General features: G+C 33.8%; 1 protein-coding gene across 1 annotated transcript; it reads left to right on the top strand.

The window, feature by feature from the left end:
- Positions 1-12,572: 12,572 nt before the first annotated feature.
- Positions 12,573-16,470, top strand: LOC120184335 (glutamate receptor 3.4-like). Its single transcript, XM_039188831.1, is given in 7 exon segments — positions 12,573-13,141; positions 13,302-13,454; positions 13,457-14,649; positions 14,783-15,060; positions 15,267-15,298; positions 15,381-15,790; positions 15,900-16,470. Coding segments are annotated over 7 exon segments (2,814 nt in total). The 5' UTR covers positions 12,573-12,816; the 3' UTR covers positions 16,323-16,470.
- Positions 16,471-19,134: the final 2,664 nt, after the last annotated feature.

Below are 19,134 nucleotides of genomic sequence, written 5' to 3'. Positions count from 1 at the left end.
TATTTCAAAGTAAACTCTAAAAATCTAGGATTATGAACTTAAGTAATCTATTCAACATATCATTCAAGTTTTAAAATGTTTTTATTTTAGTCACCAAAAAATCAATTCCTTCATTACTATTAAAAAATATTTTCAGTGCACGAACCAAACAATCTCAGTAGTTAAGGGATATGTTATTATCCCTTAAGGTTATGGGTTTGAGCATCATATATGCAAGAGTATAAGCGTTTATTGTCAAATGATTGAAAGTCTTTGAACATATACTACTAAATATTTACCCCAGATCTCTCAAATTTTTTTTGCTGGTTGTTTCATTCATTTACATATAGTTACTAAGATTTTTTTTTTAAAAAAAAAGGCTACGATTTTGAAGTATAATTTCTACTAATTTAAGAAAGCTGAAATTAACTCCCCAAAATATTTCTGTGCAAAATGATAAACAATGAAGGATACACAATTTTTTTTACGAGTCAACGGCTGAGTCACACCACTCATTTTATTATCGAGTTATCACTGTCACCATAATAAATTATGGTGCGGAACACCATCGCCTCTGCTTACTTAATACTAATTGAATTTTCCCCGTCATCGTGGAATCTGACGCATAAAAAATAAATTGGACTAATTCTATATATTTAATTCTCAAAATTTTAAAAAATATCATTCAAGTCTTTAAATTATATTTCTCTTTTGACCCTTGATTTTTTAATAATATTTAAATAAATTAGCATAAAAAATAATCAACTTATTAAGTTGATGCTAGTAGGGTTGAGCAACGAAATCGAAAAAATCGAAAAATCGACATGAACCGAGTAAAACGGTTCGGTTCGGTTCGGTTTGGCTTTAAACAGTTCGGTTTTCGGTTCGGTTTAAAGGTTTCATTTTTTGATTCGGTTCGGTTCGGGTTTTCCATATGGAACCCATTTGTTTCATATTGAACCGAATATGCAATTTTTGTAAAAAAAATTATAGTTTCAAGTGATTTTTTTATTGAAAAACCGATAAACCGAACCGAATCGAAAAACCCGAACCGTTAAAAAAACCGAACCAAACCGAAAAAACCGGTTTCGGTTTTTTAACTATTCAGTTTCGGTTTCGGTTTAAATATTAAAAACCCGTTTATTTCGGTTCGATTCAGTGTTCGATTTAATTTTTGGTAAAAAACCGAACCGAACCGAACCGAATACACCCCTAGATGCTAGCAATTGTCTTTTTATCAATATCCACGTTAATTATTTATCATTTTATATAAAAATAAAAATACTAAAATATTCAGAACAAAAAAACATTAAAAATTTATAATATATATTTAGATATATTAAATATTATAAAACTATAAAAATAAAAATATATATGAAAACTTATAAAACAATATTTTTTAAATTTTAAATCCATACTAATCAAAATCAATATAAAACTCTTTCATTTGCATATGGGTAAAGTACACAAATGATCCTCCAACTATAAGATATTGTTTTATTAAGTTCATCGACTATTAAAAGTTATAATAGATCATTGGATTCAATTCAACATTTTTATTATAATTTTCTAAACAAAATATTAATTATTCTAAAATAAACTTATTAAAATAAATATTTTTTTCATTTCTATATATATTAATAAATTTATAATTACAAACTGTATCATTTATGAATGGAAGGAGAAGTGGGGCTCAAAGGACAAAACAAATTCGACTCTACATAGATGCGGACCCTATCCACGTTCTTATCCCAGCTTTGAAAAGTTTTTTTCTGTCCGAAATATTTTTAAATTATTTTTTTTCACTTAAATAATAAAATTACCATTGAAGACATCATCTACTTCGATTATTGAAGGGAAAGAAGACGTTCGTTTAATGAAAATATCTCGTCTTTGCTAACGATTAACACTTTTTTATTGTATGTCATCTACGTGGATCATATTATGTCATGTTAAAGATAAGATACAATTTTTATTTTATCGAATAATAAGGATATTTATTATTATTATTATTATTATTTGATTAATATGGGATAAAGGAACGATTATCGTTCCTTAAGACTTGGGTTCGAGCACCGAGAATGTCATGTATGTGAGCGTTTAATGCTAAGAGGTTGAGAGTTATCTTAGAAGTATGTTTATTATTGAATATCTATGTTTGAGTATCTCAAATAATGAATATTTACTTTTTTAGATATTAAATATTTAGTTCGTATTTTAACTTATAAAATCCAGGTACTCATAAATTAGCTAGTCGTGACAATAATTCAATGGATAAATTACACATGTAGTATTTAAATTATTAGTTTTGATATATTTTAGTACTTAGACTTTCGGTGTTTTCAAAATCATACCTAACATTTCATTTTATTATTCACCTTTAAAAACTTAACGCATTTAGTACCTAAACTATCAGTTTTGATTCATTTTTATACCTAAACTTTCAAATTTTTTCCCAAAAGTTAATGTTAAATTTTGAACGTTATTTTTTTTAAAAAAATAAAACAAAAACTAAACTTTAAGTATAATTTTAAATTTTCTGAAAGTTTAAATATTAAAACAGATCAAAATTAATAGTTTAGGTACTAAACGTGTAATTTACCCAAATTTAATTTTAAAATAAAAAATAAAAATAGAGTTAACCATCGTTTAATTAAGATTTTATGTTAGGATTTTCGGAAGCTCGAATCGACAACCGAAACGGTTTGCAAAGAGGGGTCGGAATGGTTTTGTGTTTAGGGAGTAAGGAGATTGAAAGATAGAAAATTGCACAGCGATTTAGAGTGGTTCGACTTTATCAACCAAAGTCTACATCCACTACCTTAGCTCCTCACCAAGGATTTTCCAACAAATTCACTAATTTGTTCTTTCTTTTGAGGACAAAGAGATAACCTTACAACTCCCTAGTTTTTCCGGGCTAAACTAGAACCTTTCCCTAGCTTTTACACGGGCTAAGCTAGAACCTTTCCCTAGCTTTTACACGGGCTAAGCTAGAACATTTCCCCTTTACAAAAGGATAATAAGTGTAAACAAGAAAACCTCTCTAAGGTAGGTGTTTACAAGATTGAGCTCACAAGAACAAAATATTTACAAGAGAGAGATGAAATAAGATTGAAAAACTCTTCTCTTGTGTTTGATTGCTTGGATAGTTGTTCTCTTTCTTCTTCAAGTGTCCTCAGCTTGTATTTATAGCTTGGAATGAGTTTGAAGTCGTATATAGCCGTTGGGGATGTTTTGGAGCCGTTTGGGGATGATTTTTATACTCCAAAAGGTTGTCCAGAATAGAGGGAATCGGTACCTCTTCATAGGGAATCGATACCCCTTCATAATATTCAAATATTATGACCGTTGGGCTGTTGAACAGGGGGGAATCGGTACCCCCTGGGGGGGAATCGGTACCCCCTGGACATTCTGTTTTTCTCGGAGGCAAAAACCTGCAGGGGGTATCTGTACCCCCTGGGGGGGTATCTGTACCCCCTGGGGGGGAATCTATACCCCCTGGGTAATCTTGAAATCCCTTAAAATATTTTTGGCTCAAATCCGAATTTTAATTGATTTTGAATTATTTTTGAAACCTTTTAAAAACTTTGAATAAATTCAATTAAGTCCAAAAACATTTTGTAAATTCAATTCAAGTCCAAAAACCATTTTGCCTTAAATTGTTATATCGAAACATAATTTAACAATCTCCCCCTTTTTGATATAACAAAACATTTGAAAAATTGTTTTTGGCAAAACTCCCCTTAGTAAAATGTTTAATGAAAAAGATACTAGTTGTTGGAAAACATATGAAAATGTTAAGCTCCCCCTTTTTCATTAAGAAATTGAATTTTTCAAACCATAACTTCTACCCCTTTTTGTTATATTAAAAATAATTCGATCTTTGAAGTTTAAAATAACTTTGGAGAGTAAGTAGTAAATTTTACATTTAAAAATCATTTGAAAAATCAAAACTCCCCCTCAATAAATGTATTCCAAACAAAATTAAGCTTTTAAGATCTTGACACTTAAACAAAATATTGAATTTCTAAAAAGAATAACAAACATGTTTGTAGCACATTAAATTCAATATATCCAAGTCTAAAATACTTTATGCAATACCAATTGTTGAAATTTGATATCAATATCAATTGTTAAAATTAAGTGCATATGCATAAAGTTTTCCAAAAATGTTATGCATTTGAAAATTTTGATATCAATTGTTAGAGAGATATCATTTTCATTTAAACCACATGCATAAACATTCAAATTTAGGTCAAAAATTTTAAAATTTGTAAAATCAAAGTATTTGAAAAATTGATATCAATTGTTAGAGAGATATTAATTGCATTACAACCAATTTTGACCAAAATTTTATTATGATGAACTAAAAATTCTTAAAAATTAAAATAACTTTAAAATGTTCATCATAATCATCTTTTCAACATACATGAGATTAAAACAATGATGCATAATCATTTAAAACCAAAACTCATGCATGCTTAAAATCAAATGAGCAACCAAATAACCAAAATTAAAAGCATTAAGCTTAGAGGTTACCCATTCCTTTTTCATGTGTGGCTAGAGCATCTTGAATATCATCATTTTCATCACAATTGCTTCCACACACCTACAAGAGACATTTAAGTAGATTTTGGTATCCAAATTGCTTTGGATCCTTGAACATTAGTTTCAATGCCCCTTGTTCCTTTTGGAACCCATACTTGTCTAATTTTAAAATGTTTTCCTTTCTTTAAAGGACAAGTATGTTCCTTATGACCATGATAATGACAATGTGAGCATATTGTCATTATTGAACTAAATGAATTATTTAAAATGATTTCTTTTTCTTTTGTTAAGCATTCAAGCTTAACTTTTAAATCAAAATTTTGTTTTTCAAAACTATCAATTTTTATTTTTGAAAGCTTTAAATCCTTTTTCAAAATTTCATTTTGGCTTTCAAAATCTATTTTTGTTTTCAAAAGTGTTGAACTATGTTTCGATATAACAATTTAAGGCAAAATGGTTTTTGGACTTGAATTGAATTTACAAAATGTTTTTGGACTTAATTGAATTTATTCAAAGTTTTTAAAAGGTTTTAAAAATAATTCAAAATCAATTAAAATTCGGATTTGAGCCAAAAATATTTTAAGGGGTTTCAAGATTGCCCAGGGGGTATAGATTCCCCCCCAGGGGGTACAGATACCCCGGGTACAGATACCCCCCCAGGGGGTACAGATACCCCCTGCAGGTTTTTGCCTCCAAGAAAAACAGAATGTCCAGGGGGTACCGATTCCCCCCCAGGGGTACCGATTCCCCCCTGTTCAACAGCCCAACGGTCATAATATTTGAATATTATGAAGGGGTATCGATTCCCTATGAAGGGGTACCGATTCCCTCTATTCTGGGCAACCTTTTTGAGTATAAAAATCATCCCCAAACGGCTCCAAAACATCCCCAACGGCTATATACGACTTCAAACTCATTCCAAGCTATAAATACAAGCTGAGGACACTTGAAGAAGTAAGAGAACAACTATCCAAGCAATCAAACACAAGAGAATAGTTTTTCAATCTTATTTCATCTTTCTCTTGTAAATATTTTGTTCTTGTGAGCTCAATCTTGTAAACACCTACCTTAGAGAGGTTTTCTTGTTTACTTATTTTATCCTTTTGTAAAGGGAAAAGGTTCTAGCTTATCCCGTGTAAAAGCTAGGGAAAGGTTCTAGTTTAGCCCGGAAAAACTAGGGAGTTTGTAAGGTTACTCTTTATCCTCAAAAGAAAGAACAAATTAGTGAATTTGTTGGAAAATCCTTGGTGAGGAGCTAAGGTAGTGGACGTAGACTTTGTTTGAGAAAGTCGAACCACTATAAATCGCTGTGCAATTCTCTATCTTTCAATCTCCTTACTCCCTAAACACAAAACCGTTCTTGACCCCTCTTTGCAAATCGTTCCGGTTGTCGTTTCGAGCTTCCAAAAATCCTAACAATTGGCATCAGAGCCTAACTCATTAAGAAGGTTTAACCACCTTGAGACGATCCTCGAAGAAGCTCTACCAATTCCCGACACGACCGAGAAGATGGCTTCCACCTTCGGTGCTTATTATCTTGAAGAATATCCTATTATGGATTCACAATCGGTCAACAAGCCACCTTTCTTCAATGGAGCAAATTATGCACATTGGAAGAATAAGATGATGTACTTCATTCAATCATACAATCTAGGAGCTTGGTACTCAATCATGGACGGTTACTCCTTTCTACCCGGCAAGTACAACGATTGGAGTAGAGAAGAGCAGAAAAATTTTCAGCTTAATTCTAAGGCTATACATATTCTATTTTGTGCTTTAGGCCCAAATGAATATGGAAGAGTCTCATCTTGTTCCAGTGCCAAAGAAATTTGGGATAAGCTCCAAGTCACTCATGAAGGAACCGACGAAGTGAGGGAATTAAAGAAAAGTCTTCTCAACCATAGCTACGAGAACTTCAAGATGAAACCCGATGAAGACATCAAAGCTATGACGGATAGATTTTCTATGATTGTCAACGGTCTCAAGGGATATGGAGAAGTAATCCCAAATGAGAAGCTCGTAAGGAAGATGATTTACTCTCTTCCAAAGGAGTGGCAATCAAAGAAGACGGCCATTATCGAAGCAAGAAACCTAAAGTCTCTCACTCTCGACGAGCTAATTGGTTCCCTTCTCACTCATGAGATGATGGTGAAGGAAGATGAAGAAAGGGAAGAGAAGAAAAACAAGAAGAAGAAGAAGAAGAAGAATGAGGACGTAGGCATCAATGAAAGCTATCAAGATTCAAGTGATGAGGTTGATGAAGACGATGATGAAGATGAAGTAGTCAACCTATGCCTCATGGCCACTCATGAAGAAGTTGAGGTATCTTCTAACTCAAATGAATTTAATTCATTTACTTTTTATGAGTTACAAGATGCTTATAATAGGTTGTATTTGGGATTTGAGACCATGAATTCCAAATATACGAAATTAATTTCAAAACTCAAAATTAAAGATAATTTGATTTTGAAAGCAAAAGTTGATTTTGAAAATCAAAATCAAATTTTGAAAAATGATTTAGAGCTTTCAAAAATAAAAATAAATGATTTAGAAAAGAAAAATTTGAGTTAGAAGTTAAGCTTGAAGGCTTAACAAAAGAAAAAGAATTAATTTCTAAAAATAACCTATTATGTGTAAAAATGGCAAAATGCTCACATTGCCATTTTCATGGTCATTTGGAACATACTTGTCCTTTGAAGAAAGGAAAACATTTTAAAATTAGACAAGTATGGGTTCCGAAAGGAACAAGGGGCATTGAAACTAACGTCCAAGGATCCAAAGCAATTTGGATACCAAAATCGAAATGAATGTCTCTTGTAGGTGTGTGTGAGCAATGGTGATGAAGATGATGATATTCAAGATGCTCTAGCCACACATGAAAAAGGAATGGGTAACCTCTAAGCTTAATGCTTTAAATTTTGGTTGTTTGGTTGCTCATTTAATTTTAAGCATGCATGAGTTTTGATTTTAAGTAATTATGTATTATTTTTAATCTCATGTATGTTAAAAAGAAATTATGATGAACATTTTAATGTCTTAATAATTTTTCAAATTTTTTAGTTCATCATAATAAAATTTTGGTCAAAATTGGTTGTAATGCAATTGATATCTCTCTAACAATTGATATCAATTTTTCAAATACTTTGATTTTACAAATTTTAAAAATTTTTGACCTAAATTTGAATGTTTATGCATGTGGTTTAAATGAAAATGATATCTCTTTAACAATTGATATCAAAATTTTCAAATGCATAACATTTTTGGAAAACTTTATGCATATGCACTTAATTTTAACAATTGGTATTAATATCAAATTTCAACAATTGGTATTGCATAAAGTATTTTAGACTTGGATATATTGAATTTCATGTGCCTCTAACATGTTTGTTATTATTTGTAGAAATTCAATATTTTGTTTAAGTGTCATGAACTTAAAAGCTTAATTTTATTTGGAATGCATTTATTCAGGGGGAGTTTTGATTTTTCAAATGATTTTTAAAATGTCAAATTTACTACTTACTCTCCAAAGTTATTTTGAACTTCAAAGATTGAATTATTTTTGATATAACAAAAAGGGGGAGAGGTTATGGTTTGAAAAATTCAATTTCTTAATGAAAAAGGAGAAAATGGGGAGCTTAACATTTTCATATGTTTTCCAACAACTAGTATCTTTTTCATTAAACATTTTACTAAGGGGGAGTTTTGTCAAAAACAATTTTTCAAATGTTTTGTTATATCAAAAAGGGGGAGATTGTTGAACTATGTTTCGATATAACAATTTAAGGCAAAATGGTTTTTGGACTTGAATTGAATTTACAAAATGTTTTTGGACTTAATTGAATTTATTCAAAGTTTTTAAAAGGTTTTAAAAATAATTCAAAATCAATTAAAATTCAGATTTGAGCCAAAAATATTTTAAGGGGTTTCAAGATTGCCCAGGGGGTATAGATTCCCCCCCCAGGGGGTACAGATACCCCGGGTACAGATACCCCCCAGGGGGTACAGATACCCCCTGCAGGTTTTTGCCTCCAAGAAAAACAGAATGTTCAGGGGGTACCGATTCCCCCCCAGGGGTATCGATTCCCCCCTGTTCAACAGCCCAACGGTCATAATATTTGAATATTATGAAGGGGTATCGATTCCCTATGAAGGGGTACCGATTCCCTCTATTCTGGGCAACCTTTTTGAGTATAAAAATCATCCCCAAACGGCTCCAAAACATCCCCAACGGCTATATACGACTTCAAACTCATTCCAAGCTATAAATACAAGCTGAGGACACTTGAAGAAGTAAGAGAACAACTATCCAAGCAATCAAACACAAGAGAATAGTTTTTCAATCTTATTTCATCTTTCTCTTGTAAATATTTTGTTCTTGTGAGCTCAATCTTGTAAACACCTACCTTAGAGAGGTTTTCTTGTTTACTTATTTTATCCTTTTGTAAAGGGAAAAGGTTCTAGCTTATCCCGTGTAAAAGCTAGGGAAAGGTTCTAGTTTAGCCCGGAAAAACTAGGGAGTTTGTAAGGTTACTCTTTATCCTCAAAAGAAAGAACAAATTAGTGAATTTGTTGGAAAATCCTTGGTGAGGAGCTAAGGTAGTGGACGTAGACTTTGTTTGAGAAAGTCGAACCACTATAAATCGCTGTGCAATTCTCTATCTTTCAATCTCCTTACTCCCTAAACACAAAACCGTTCCGACCCCTCTTTGCAAATCGTTCCGGTTGTCGTTTCGAGCTTCCAAAAATCCTAACAAAAAGAAAATCGTTTTCAATTTTAAATTTTGAAATCATTTTCTTATATTTGGAGTTCATGGTCTCAAACTCCGAATATAATCTATTAAAAGCATCTTGTAACTCATCAAACGTATATGAATTAAATTCATTTGAGTTAGAAGATACCTCGGGCTCTTCATAAGCCATTAGAGACACCACCTTTGTTGGTTCTTCTTTCTTGTTTCCATAGATTTCCTCGAGCTTATTCCAAAGCTCCTTGGCACTTGAACATGAAGAAACTCCTTCATAGATTTCAGGACCAAATGCACAAAACAACATGTGCATGGCCTTGGCATTAAGTTGAGCTTTCTTCCGTTCTTTGTCACTTCGCTTCTTCTCCTTTTTCTTTGGAGAAGAGTAGCCATTCTCGATTATCTCCCATACATCAAGATCATTGGATTGGATGAATACCTTCATTAATTTCTTCCAATGATGATAGTTGTCTCCATTGAAGTATGGAGGCTTGTCTGTTGGTAGGGAGTCTTCCATGTGGAACGAGCCGGAGGTGGAGGCCATCTTCTCGGTTGTGTCGGGAATTGGTAGAGCTTCTTCTAGGATCGTCTCAAGGTGGTTAAACCTTCTTAACGAGTTAGGCTCTGATGCCAATTGTTAGGATTTTCGGAAGCTCGAATCGACAACCGAAACGGTTTGCAAAGAGGGGTCGGAATGGTTTTGTGTTTAGGGAGTAAGGAGATTGAAAGATAGAAAATTGCACAGCGATTTAGAGTGGTTCGACTTTATCAACCAAAGTCTACATCCACTACCTTAGCTCCTCACCAAGGATTTTCCAACAAATTCACTAATTTGTTCTTTCTTTTGAGGACAAAGAGATAACCTTACAACTCCCTAGTTTTTCCGGGCTAAACTAGAACATTTCCCTAGCTTTTACACGGGCTAAGCTAGAACCTTTCCCTAGCTTTTACACGGGCTAAGCTAGAACCTTTCCCCTTTACAAAAGGATAATAAGTGTAAACAAGAAAACCTCTCTAAGGTAGGTGTTTACAAAATTGAGCTCACAAGAACAAAATATTTACAAGAGAAAGATGAAATAAGATTGAAAAACTCTTCTCTTGTGTTTGATTGCTTGGATAGTTGTTCTCTTTCTTCTTCAAGTGTCCTCAGCTTGTATTTATAGCTTGGAATGAGTTTGAAGTCGTATATAGCCGTTGGGGATGTTTTAGAGCCGTTTGGGGATGATTTTTATACTCAAAAAGGTTGCCCAGAATAGAGGGAATCGGTACCTCTTCATAGGGAATCGATACCCCTTCATAATATTCAAATATTATGACCGTTGGGCTGTTGAACTGGGGGGAATCGGTACCCCCTGGGGGGGAATCGGTACCCCCTGGACATTCTGTTTTTCTCGGAGGCAAAAACCTGCAGGGGGTATCTGTACCCCCTGGGGGGGTATCTGTACCCGGGGTATCTGTACCCCCTGGGCAATCTTGAAACCCCTTAAAATATTTTTGGCTCAAATCCGAATTTTAATTGATTTTGAATTATTTTTGAAACCTTTTAAAAACTTTGAATAAATTCAATTAAGTCCAAAAACATTTTGTAAATTCAATTCAAGTCCAAAAACCATTTTACCTTAAATTGTTATATCGAAACATAGTTTAACATTTTATCTTTCAATTTAAATAGTAAACCTGATAAAATTAATAGACTAATAAAAAAATATGTTATACATATTTTAATAATTTAAATAATTTTATTCAAATGACACGTGTTCAATCAAATTTGACAAACTTGGCCCATAACCTAGACTTTTGGACAGATATTTATTATAGAATTAATTTTTAAAGAGCCGTTGCCAATTTATGAGTTGACTCAAAAATCTTAATTTAATTTTCTTATGGTCTTTGTATTCAAAAAAATATATATGAAGCATCAATTGGCCAATTATTATTTAATTCTTAGATATAAATTTTAATTCCCAAAATTTTAAAATAATTTAATAATAATTTTTATTAATATAGAGGGATTAAAATGGTAGTATTGTTCTAAATACTATTTTTCATTTGACAATAAATATTCAAATATCATGCAATCACTAGTATTCGAACTCGGAACCGTAAGGGATCACAATCATCCCTTTAATCAAAAGACCTCGATGATAAATGGATTGTTATTGTTCATTGAGATCTAGGATTCTAACATCAAAAAATACCGAAAATGCAAATCTTCAAAGTCAAATACTTAAGAGTTATCTTTAAATAAATACTGAGTGATACTCGCCTATGGTTAATAAGAAATATATATTTTAGTGGAAAGATTAGATTCACCAAGTCTCCAACAGCTCAAATGGAACTACTACTTAGGTCATCTCCAGCGCATCGTTGGAGTGACATTCATCTCCACTTTGGAGATGATTCTATGCTCTAGCCCATCGTCATTGTTATGTTGGATTGTAGCGTAGGGCTATAGTGCACGCTACAACTGGTGTTGCACTGTAGTTGCGCTACAATTTTTTCTTCTTCTAATTTGTATGTTGAGGATTTTTTTTTCTTTTTGATTTTTGGTTTTTTTATTATATGTAGAGATAATGCTGGAAATAAATTATTGTTTCATCTTTAGGGTAGATATAGAGATGTTGTAAAGTAAAGATGAGGGTTGGAGATGACCTTAACGTTTATATACTTTATACTTTGGTAAACTACTGTTTTGGTCAATCAAAGTTTTCTCTATTTCTGTTTTAGTCACTTAATTTTAAAATTTCGACAAGGCAAACAGCACACCTATGCAATGTTTGCCGTAAGTAAAAGCATGACGTGAACCAGTGATTAATGAAACAAAGATTCGTTACTACTACACTAAAAAGGCTAACATAATATAATATAAAAAAATTAAAAGGAAAAGGGTGGGAATTTGTATGGTAGAAGTAGAACAGCCAGCCATGGAAACAGACATTAACAATGGAAAAAAGACAGGGAATCGTATGCCTTACTTAAGCCCTCAAAACCCTTTGTTAAAGCATTGAGTAATATGTTAATGGCAAGTTGTTCTTCAAACTCAATTCTGTATATATATATATATATATATATATTGAATAATTAGTTATATTCTTTATATATTATTGTTTTTTCTCTTAGCTGATTGGCTTTTGCATGTGTTGGTTTTCCGTGTCAATTTTAGCACTTGTATATTATTAAATTCTTTGAGCTGTACCATGGGATATTAGGATGTGAGCTTTGGATCTTGTAAGTGCTAAAAAAATCTTGGGTATTTCGAATCATTTTTGTTAGATTTTTTTTAAGAAAAAAAAACCTCACTGCTGTTCTTTTCATCCTTCATTTTTAAACTGTTGTTGACAATTTTAGTAAAACCCCATGTTGGTTTCATCCCCAGAAGTGCATGTATTTCTCCTTGATTGCTTCTGTTCACGTTTTTGCTTACCTTTGTCGGCAGGTGGTGCTTGGAATCTTGAATTCATGATAATCTGAGACAGGAAAAATCCAGTTTGTCTTGTTTCAAAGACAAGATTTTTTTTTGTTTTGTTTTTGGTCATAAGAAGACATGGATGAGGTCTTGTTGATTCCCAGATTCATCAGAAGAATTTTCATGTTGTTGAGTCTTTGGTTCCTATGCATCCCTGTTGGAGTCATCTGCAGCACTGTGAATGTTTCAGCTTCTTCGAACTCTTCTTCTTCTTCTTTGAAGCCAAAAGTTATAAATATTGGAGCTTTGTTCACGTTGAATTCAGTCATTGGAAGAGCAGCACAGCCTGCGATTGAAGCCGCCATTGATGACGTCAACTCCAATGCCAACATTCTTAATGGGCTTCAATTGAAACTCGTTGTCCGTGACACAAATTGCAGTGGATTTGTTGGAACCATGGAAGGTGTGTGTTTTTCTCTTATATACCCTTCAATTTGTGCCTAAAACGTCTGATACTTGTGGCACTGTAATATAAAAATCTATTAATTTGCACTAATCTTCTGTTTTAAAGAGATTTTATTGATGATCAACTCAACTTTAGCCTGCTGTCTTTGTTTGTGTAGCTTTGCAGCTAATGGAGAGTGATGTTCTCGTCGCGATCGGTCCGCAATCCTCCAGTATAGCTCATGTTATCTCTCATGTTGTTAATGAGCTTCATGTCCCTCTTCTCTCGTTTGGAGCAACGGATCCGACTCTTTCGTCGATGCAGTACCCGTATTCGTCCGGACTACGCACAGCGACTACTTCCAAATGTATGCGATCGCCGATATAGTCCATTACTACGGTTGGAGGGAAGTGATAGCTATATATGTGGATGATGATTATGGGAGAGGTGGGATTTCTGTTTTGGGTGATGCCCTGGCGGCAAAACGTGCCAGGATTTCGTATAAGGCCGCCTTTGTCCCCGGAGACACCGCGAGTAAGCTCAATGACTTGCTCGTCCAGGTTAACCTGATGGAGTCTCGAGTTTATGTAGTTCATGTTAATCCAGACACTGGTGTGAATATCTTCTCTGTTGCTAAGTCTCTTAGTATGATGAGTGATGGCTATGTTTGGATTGCTACGGACTGGCTTCCTTCGTACATGGATTCGAAGGAGTCGGTCGATCCCGACACGATGAATCTCTTGCAAGGAGTCATCGCTCTCCGTCATTACACCCCCGATACTGATCTGAAGAAGAGTTTTATGTCTAAGTGGAACAACCTGAAGTACAAGGGAAGTGCAGGTCATGAAGGCTTCAATTCTTATGCACTTTATGCTTATGATTCGGTTTGGTTGGCCGCACACGCCCTCGAGGCTTTTCTCTACGAAGGCGGAAATTTGTCGTTCTCTAGTGACCCGAATCTGCACGATACCAATGGCAGCATGCTGAATCTAGCATCGCTTCGTGTGTTTAATGGCGGCGAAAAACTTCTTCAAACACTTCTGAGAATGAACTTCACTGGTCTAAGTGGTCAGGTTCAGTTTAATCCAGATAAACATCTAGTTCATCCTGCATATGATGTTCTTAATGTTGTTGGAACCGGAACTCGTAGAATAGGCTATTGGTCGAATTATTCTCATCTCTCGATCGTTCCCCCGGAGACCTTATATTCAAAGCCTCCCAATGTATCTACTGGCAGTCAACATCTTTACAGTGTGATATGGCCCGGTGACACTACCGCAACGCCAAGGGGATGGGTATTTCCTAACAATGGGCAGCCTCTGCGAATCGCTGTACCCAACCGAGTCGGTTATAAAGAGTTTGCCTCGAAAGACAAGAGTCCTCAGGGTGTAAGAGGATACTGCATTGATGTCTTCGAAGCAGCGATAAGCTTGCTCCCGTATGCAGTCCCTCACACGTATATGTTATTCGGGGATGGTAAAAGAAATCCGAGCTATGATGACCTTGTCTACAAGGTTTCTCAAAACGTGAGTATCTGCTTTAACTGGTTGCCCTTCGAATTTAGCTAATCCGATTTTGAGCAACGGTCCGAGGCTTTCGGCTCCCCCGCTCAAGATCGAGGTTCTAGGAACTATCTTGACTAGCTGCCTTATTCTTTAGGTATATGATGCTGCAGTTGGAGATGTTACTATCGTAACGAACAGGACAAAGATCGTAGACTTTACGCAGCCTTATATGGAATCCGGACTCGTCGTTGTTGCGCCAGTGAAGGAGGCCAAATCAAGCCCTTGGGCGTTCCTCAAGCCATTTACTAGAGAAATGTGGTTTGTCACTGCTGCATTCTTTCTCTTTGTCGGAGCTGTCGTGTGGATTCTCGAGCACCGGATGAACCAAGAATTTCGCGGTCCTCCGAGGCAACAGCTTATAACAATTTGTTGGTTAGTCTATTAATTACCTCATTGGCAATAAATTACAGTGTCATATTACGAAAACCATAATTATGCATGATCAAGTGCATTTTTCTTTACAAAGAGTCTGCATTTCATCCTTCTGGTGCATGTTAACCGAGGCTGCAACACTAGGCTCGGATTTGTTATGAACTAGACGTAGCGATTGTGTTGACGTCTGTTTTCCCTAATTGCAGGTTTAGCTTCTCGACGATGTTTTTCTCGCACAGTAAGTAAATCATTAGCCCTCTATGCTTCGACGAAATTCCATGTCACGAACGCGTAAAATCCTCTGTTTCGGTCTAATGCAGGAGAAACCACCGTGAGCACTTTGGGACGATTGGTGTTGATCATATGGCTATTCATAGTTCTGATCATTAACTCGAGCTACACTGCTAGTTTAACATCGATACTCACGGTGCAGCAGCTAACATCGGGGATTCGAGGGATTGATAGCTTGATCTCAAGTACCGAACCTATCGGAATCCAAGACGGTTCGTTTGCTTTGAAGTATTTGGTTGACGAACTCAGTATAGCACAATCTAGGATAGTTCATTTAAAAAATCCAGAGGCATATCTCAGAGCCCTTGAGCTTGGACCGAAGAAGGGCGGAGTAGCTGCCATTGTCGACGAGCTCCCTTACGTCGAGCTCTTCTTATCGACCACCAACTGTCAATACCAAATTGTTGGCCCCGAATTTACGAAGAGCGGATGGGGCTTCGTAAGTATCAACGTTACATTTCTAACGTCCATTTTATGGCGTCACAACTCTATGTTTCACGTCCGAAATGTAATCTGACTTAATCGTCGTTCGCCATTCGTGTTTTCAGGCTTTCCAAAGGGACTCCCCTCTCGCGGTCGATATGTCGACTGCAATCCTGCAGCTCTCGGAGAACGGCGATCTCGAGAAAATACGTAACAAATGGTTGACGCACAGCGAGTGCGTGTCGCAAGTTAATCAAGTTGGCGAGAACCAACTCTCCCTCAACAGCTTTTGGGGCCTGTTCCTCATATGTGGCATTGCTTGTGCGTCTGCTCTCATCATATTCTTTTGCAGAGTCTTTGCTCAGTACCGCCGGTTCATCCCCGAAGACGAGGAAAGCAATGTCGAGACGATCGAGCCTTCGAGGTCGAGCCGACGGTCCATCCGCGCGACGAAGAGCTTTAAGCAGATAATTGACTTTGTAGATAGGAAAGAAGCAGAGATTAAGCAGATGTTGAAGAGAAAGAACAGTAATGAGAGTAAACAATAGAACAGCCATAGTTTCTCATATGGTCAAACAAGTTCACCTTCTTAGAAATACAAAAACAGAAACAGTTTGATTTGATCTGTTGGAACTTCAAATCTTCCTTTTTTGTGTTTTGTGTTAGGGAATCAATACAAATTCATAAATCCAATCTATTAGAGCTCCATTGTCCACGACAGTCGGTGGCGGATCCAAAAATATTTTTTAGTAATAACATAAAATTTTTAAATAAAAAGAGTACAAATAAAATTTCAATGTGGACACCGTTCGTAAAATAAATAACTAATTAAAGAAAACTCAAATTTCAGAGTGTGCACGAAAAATTTTAAGGTCGGCACCATCGGCAAAATAAATAACTAATGGACACGTGTCCAGCCTCATTAAGCTGATCATAGTGAAATTGATAAAATATATAAATGTTTGAAAGTTAAATGTGTTATTAATATTAAAAGAGATGCTATATTAATTTCGAATCTAGTTTGAGTTTAATACTTTATTTAATTGTTTAATTTCGAACCCACGCAGAATAAGATAACATGATTAGCTATAACCATTAAATCCATTAATGAATCTAAATATTTATTTAATAAATCTTTAATGAATAATAATTGTACCAACTTCTTAAACAAAAACTATGAGCCACGTATTCAAAGAAGTGGGATAATGAGCATGAATTAGTTGGGTTTGATCATTATTCAACCCAATATAGTTGATAATAATTATCTATAATAACCTCAATGGAATGTGAAGTCAGAATTTAATTTTTAAAAAACTTACATGATCTTGTCAACTCAGCACCCACCTTTTGGGTCATTTTACCGAAAAATCACGCTGACAATAAATAATTATTTGTCAGACATTGTTTCGTCAAATTTTATCGATTTAACATTTTTTTGGGGTTTCGCTCGAGCTAATACTATATCCGAGCTGATGCCACATAAGGACAGGCGCAGATCGCCATCCGCTCCTTAGCATTTTAAAAATTTTAAAAATAAAATTATTAGGACTAACATCGTAATTTAACACATATTAGTTCTATGAGTTGAAGAGCTTAATAGGGTTAGCTTATATAGTCATATTGGAGTGTTTATGTTATGTTTGTTGATAATGTGAGATAAAAATTAAAATATTATTAATATATTTTTAAAATAAATAATTACATGAGAGGTCAACTTAACAATAAAAAAATAAACACATGATTATTATATTTTAAGTTTGTAATACATTATGTATTGCATTATGTTTTGAGTTAATTTTTATATATTGTGTTTTAATCATTTATTTAATATAAATTTACAGTGATTATTATATTATAATTTGATTGTTCTAGTATTACTAAAAACTAGACAATTCTTAGATGAAATCATAAATAATTAAGTAGAATAAGATAATTTATGAACTTTTACTATTTTAACCTCAAAGTAACCGGTATCATATATATATATATTTTAAAATATGTTTAAATTTAATTTAATAATACAATGATATTTTGGTTAGTAATTTTAAAATACAGATAATATATTTTAATAAATATCTAAGTCTAATATAATACCTTGGGCTCTAAAGAAAACACCTTGGACTATTGCACCTTTAACTGGCTTGGACTTGTAAAATTGGCCCAATACTATAGACGAACTAATTATTTAGCCTAATATGGCATCAGATATTTTATTTGGAAACTACGACATTTGTTACAACGAATTAGAATATATTTTTTTATTAGAACTTGTCATTATGATGTGATAAAATTTTAATAAAAAATTATATTTTTTGAAACTCATCGCTTCGACGTGACGAGTTTGAATAAAAATATTATTTGGGGTGAACTCAACATGTGAACGTGATGAGTTTACCTGCACTGGAACATTTCTCGTAGATTTCAAATTAATATTTGAGGAGAAATTATTTCATGATCCCGACTCACCACATCACTTATGGCCCCAGTGAATCACATTTATCAATTTTAAAATAACTTCCAAGTAACTGCCAATTCTTTATTTACACGTTTGAAATATGTGAAGATTTACATTGAAAAAAAAAATAAGATGAAATAATATTATTGGCTGAGACCACGGATGGCGTGGTAAACCAGGTTGATCTAATAATTTTTCATCTTTGAGACAACCTAATGGACAAATTTTTTTACCCGCATGACCTATTGGACTAATTTTACTGGTTTGGACTTGATTGGGCCTCAATCCATTTATGGGATATTAGACCACTAAACCAAATTGATTTTGGACCTAGAAAGTTGCGGAAATAACCCTCAGGTCAATACATAAAGAAGTAAACGTATTCAATTGATTAATTCGATTCTCGATCAATTCAAATTAATCAAAATTAAAGTAAATGCATTATTTTTATTTAATTAGATAAAAATTATTAACTGAAATAAATAAAATCTATTAATTCAATCGGTTTTTAAATTACTCAAAACATTCTAAAACTTTTAGTTTGATTAATTTATGTGTACTAGATGTAACATTTTTCAATTGAATTAAGTTTGTTTGATTAAGTTTAATGAATTTAATGTAGTTGAAAAATAATTGTGTCTTATTCTATTAAAATATATATAATATATAATACACTAAATATCTAATATTTCAATTAATTTGGTTAATCGAGTATCTCAGTGGTTAAAGTAAGTATTGCTCTCCCGTGAGGTCTCGAGTTTGAGCAACTGCATCTATAGGGTGTGTATATTGTCAACGATTAAGAAAGATTATGTGTATATTATTATCTTATAATTACCTTAGACTATTAAAAAAATAGGATAAACTACACCATTAGTACCTAAACTATCAGTTTTAATCCATTT

The sequence above is a fragment of the Hibiscus syriacus genome, unplaced genomic scaffold, assembly GCF_006381635.1.
Source record: "Hibiscus syriacus cultivar Baekdansim isolate YM2019G1 unplaced genomic scaffold, ASM638163v2 tig00112864_pilon, whole genome shotgun sequence".
NCBI classification, from domain to species: Eukaryota; Viridiplantae; Streptophyta; class Magnoliopsida; order Malvales; family Malvaceae; genus Hibiscus; species Hibiscus syriacus.
The sequence above is the reverse complement of the archived record's forward strand: the minus strand, read 5'-3'. Positions and strand labels throughout refer to the sequence as shown.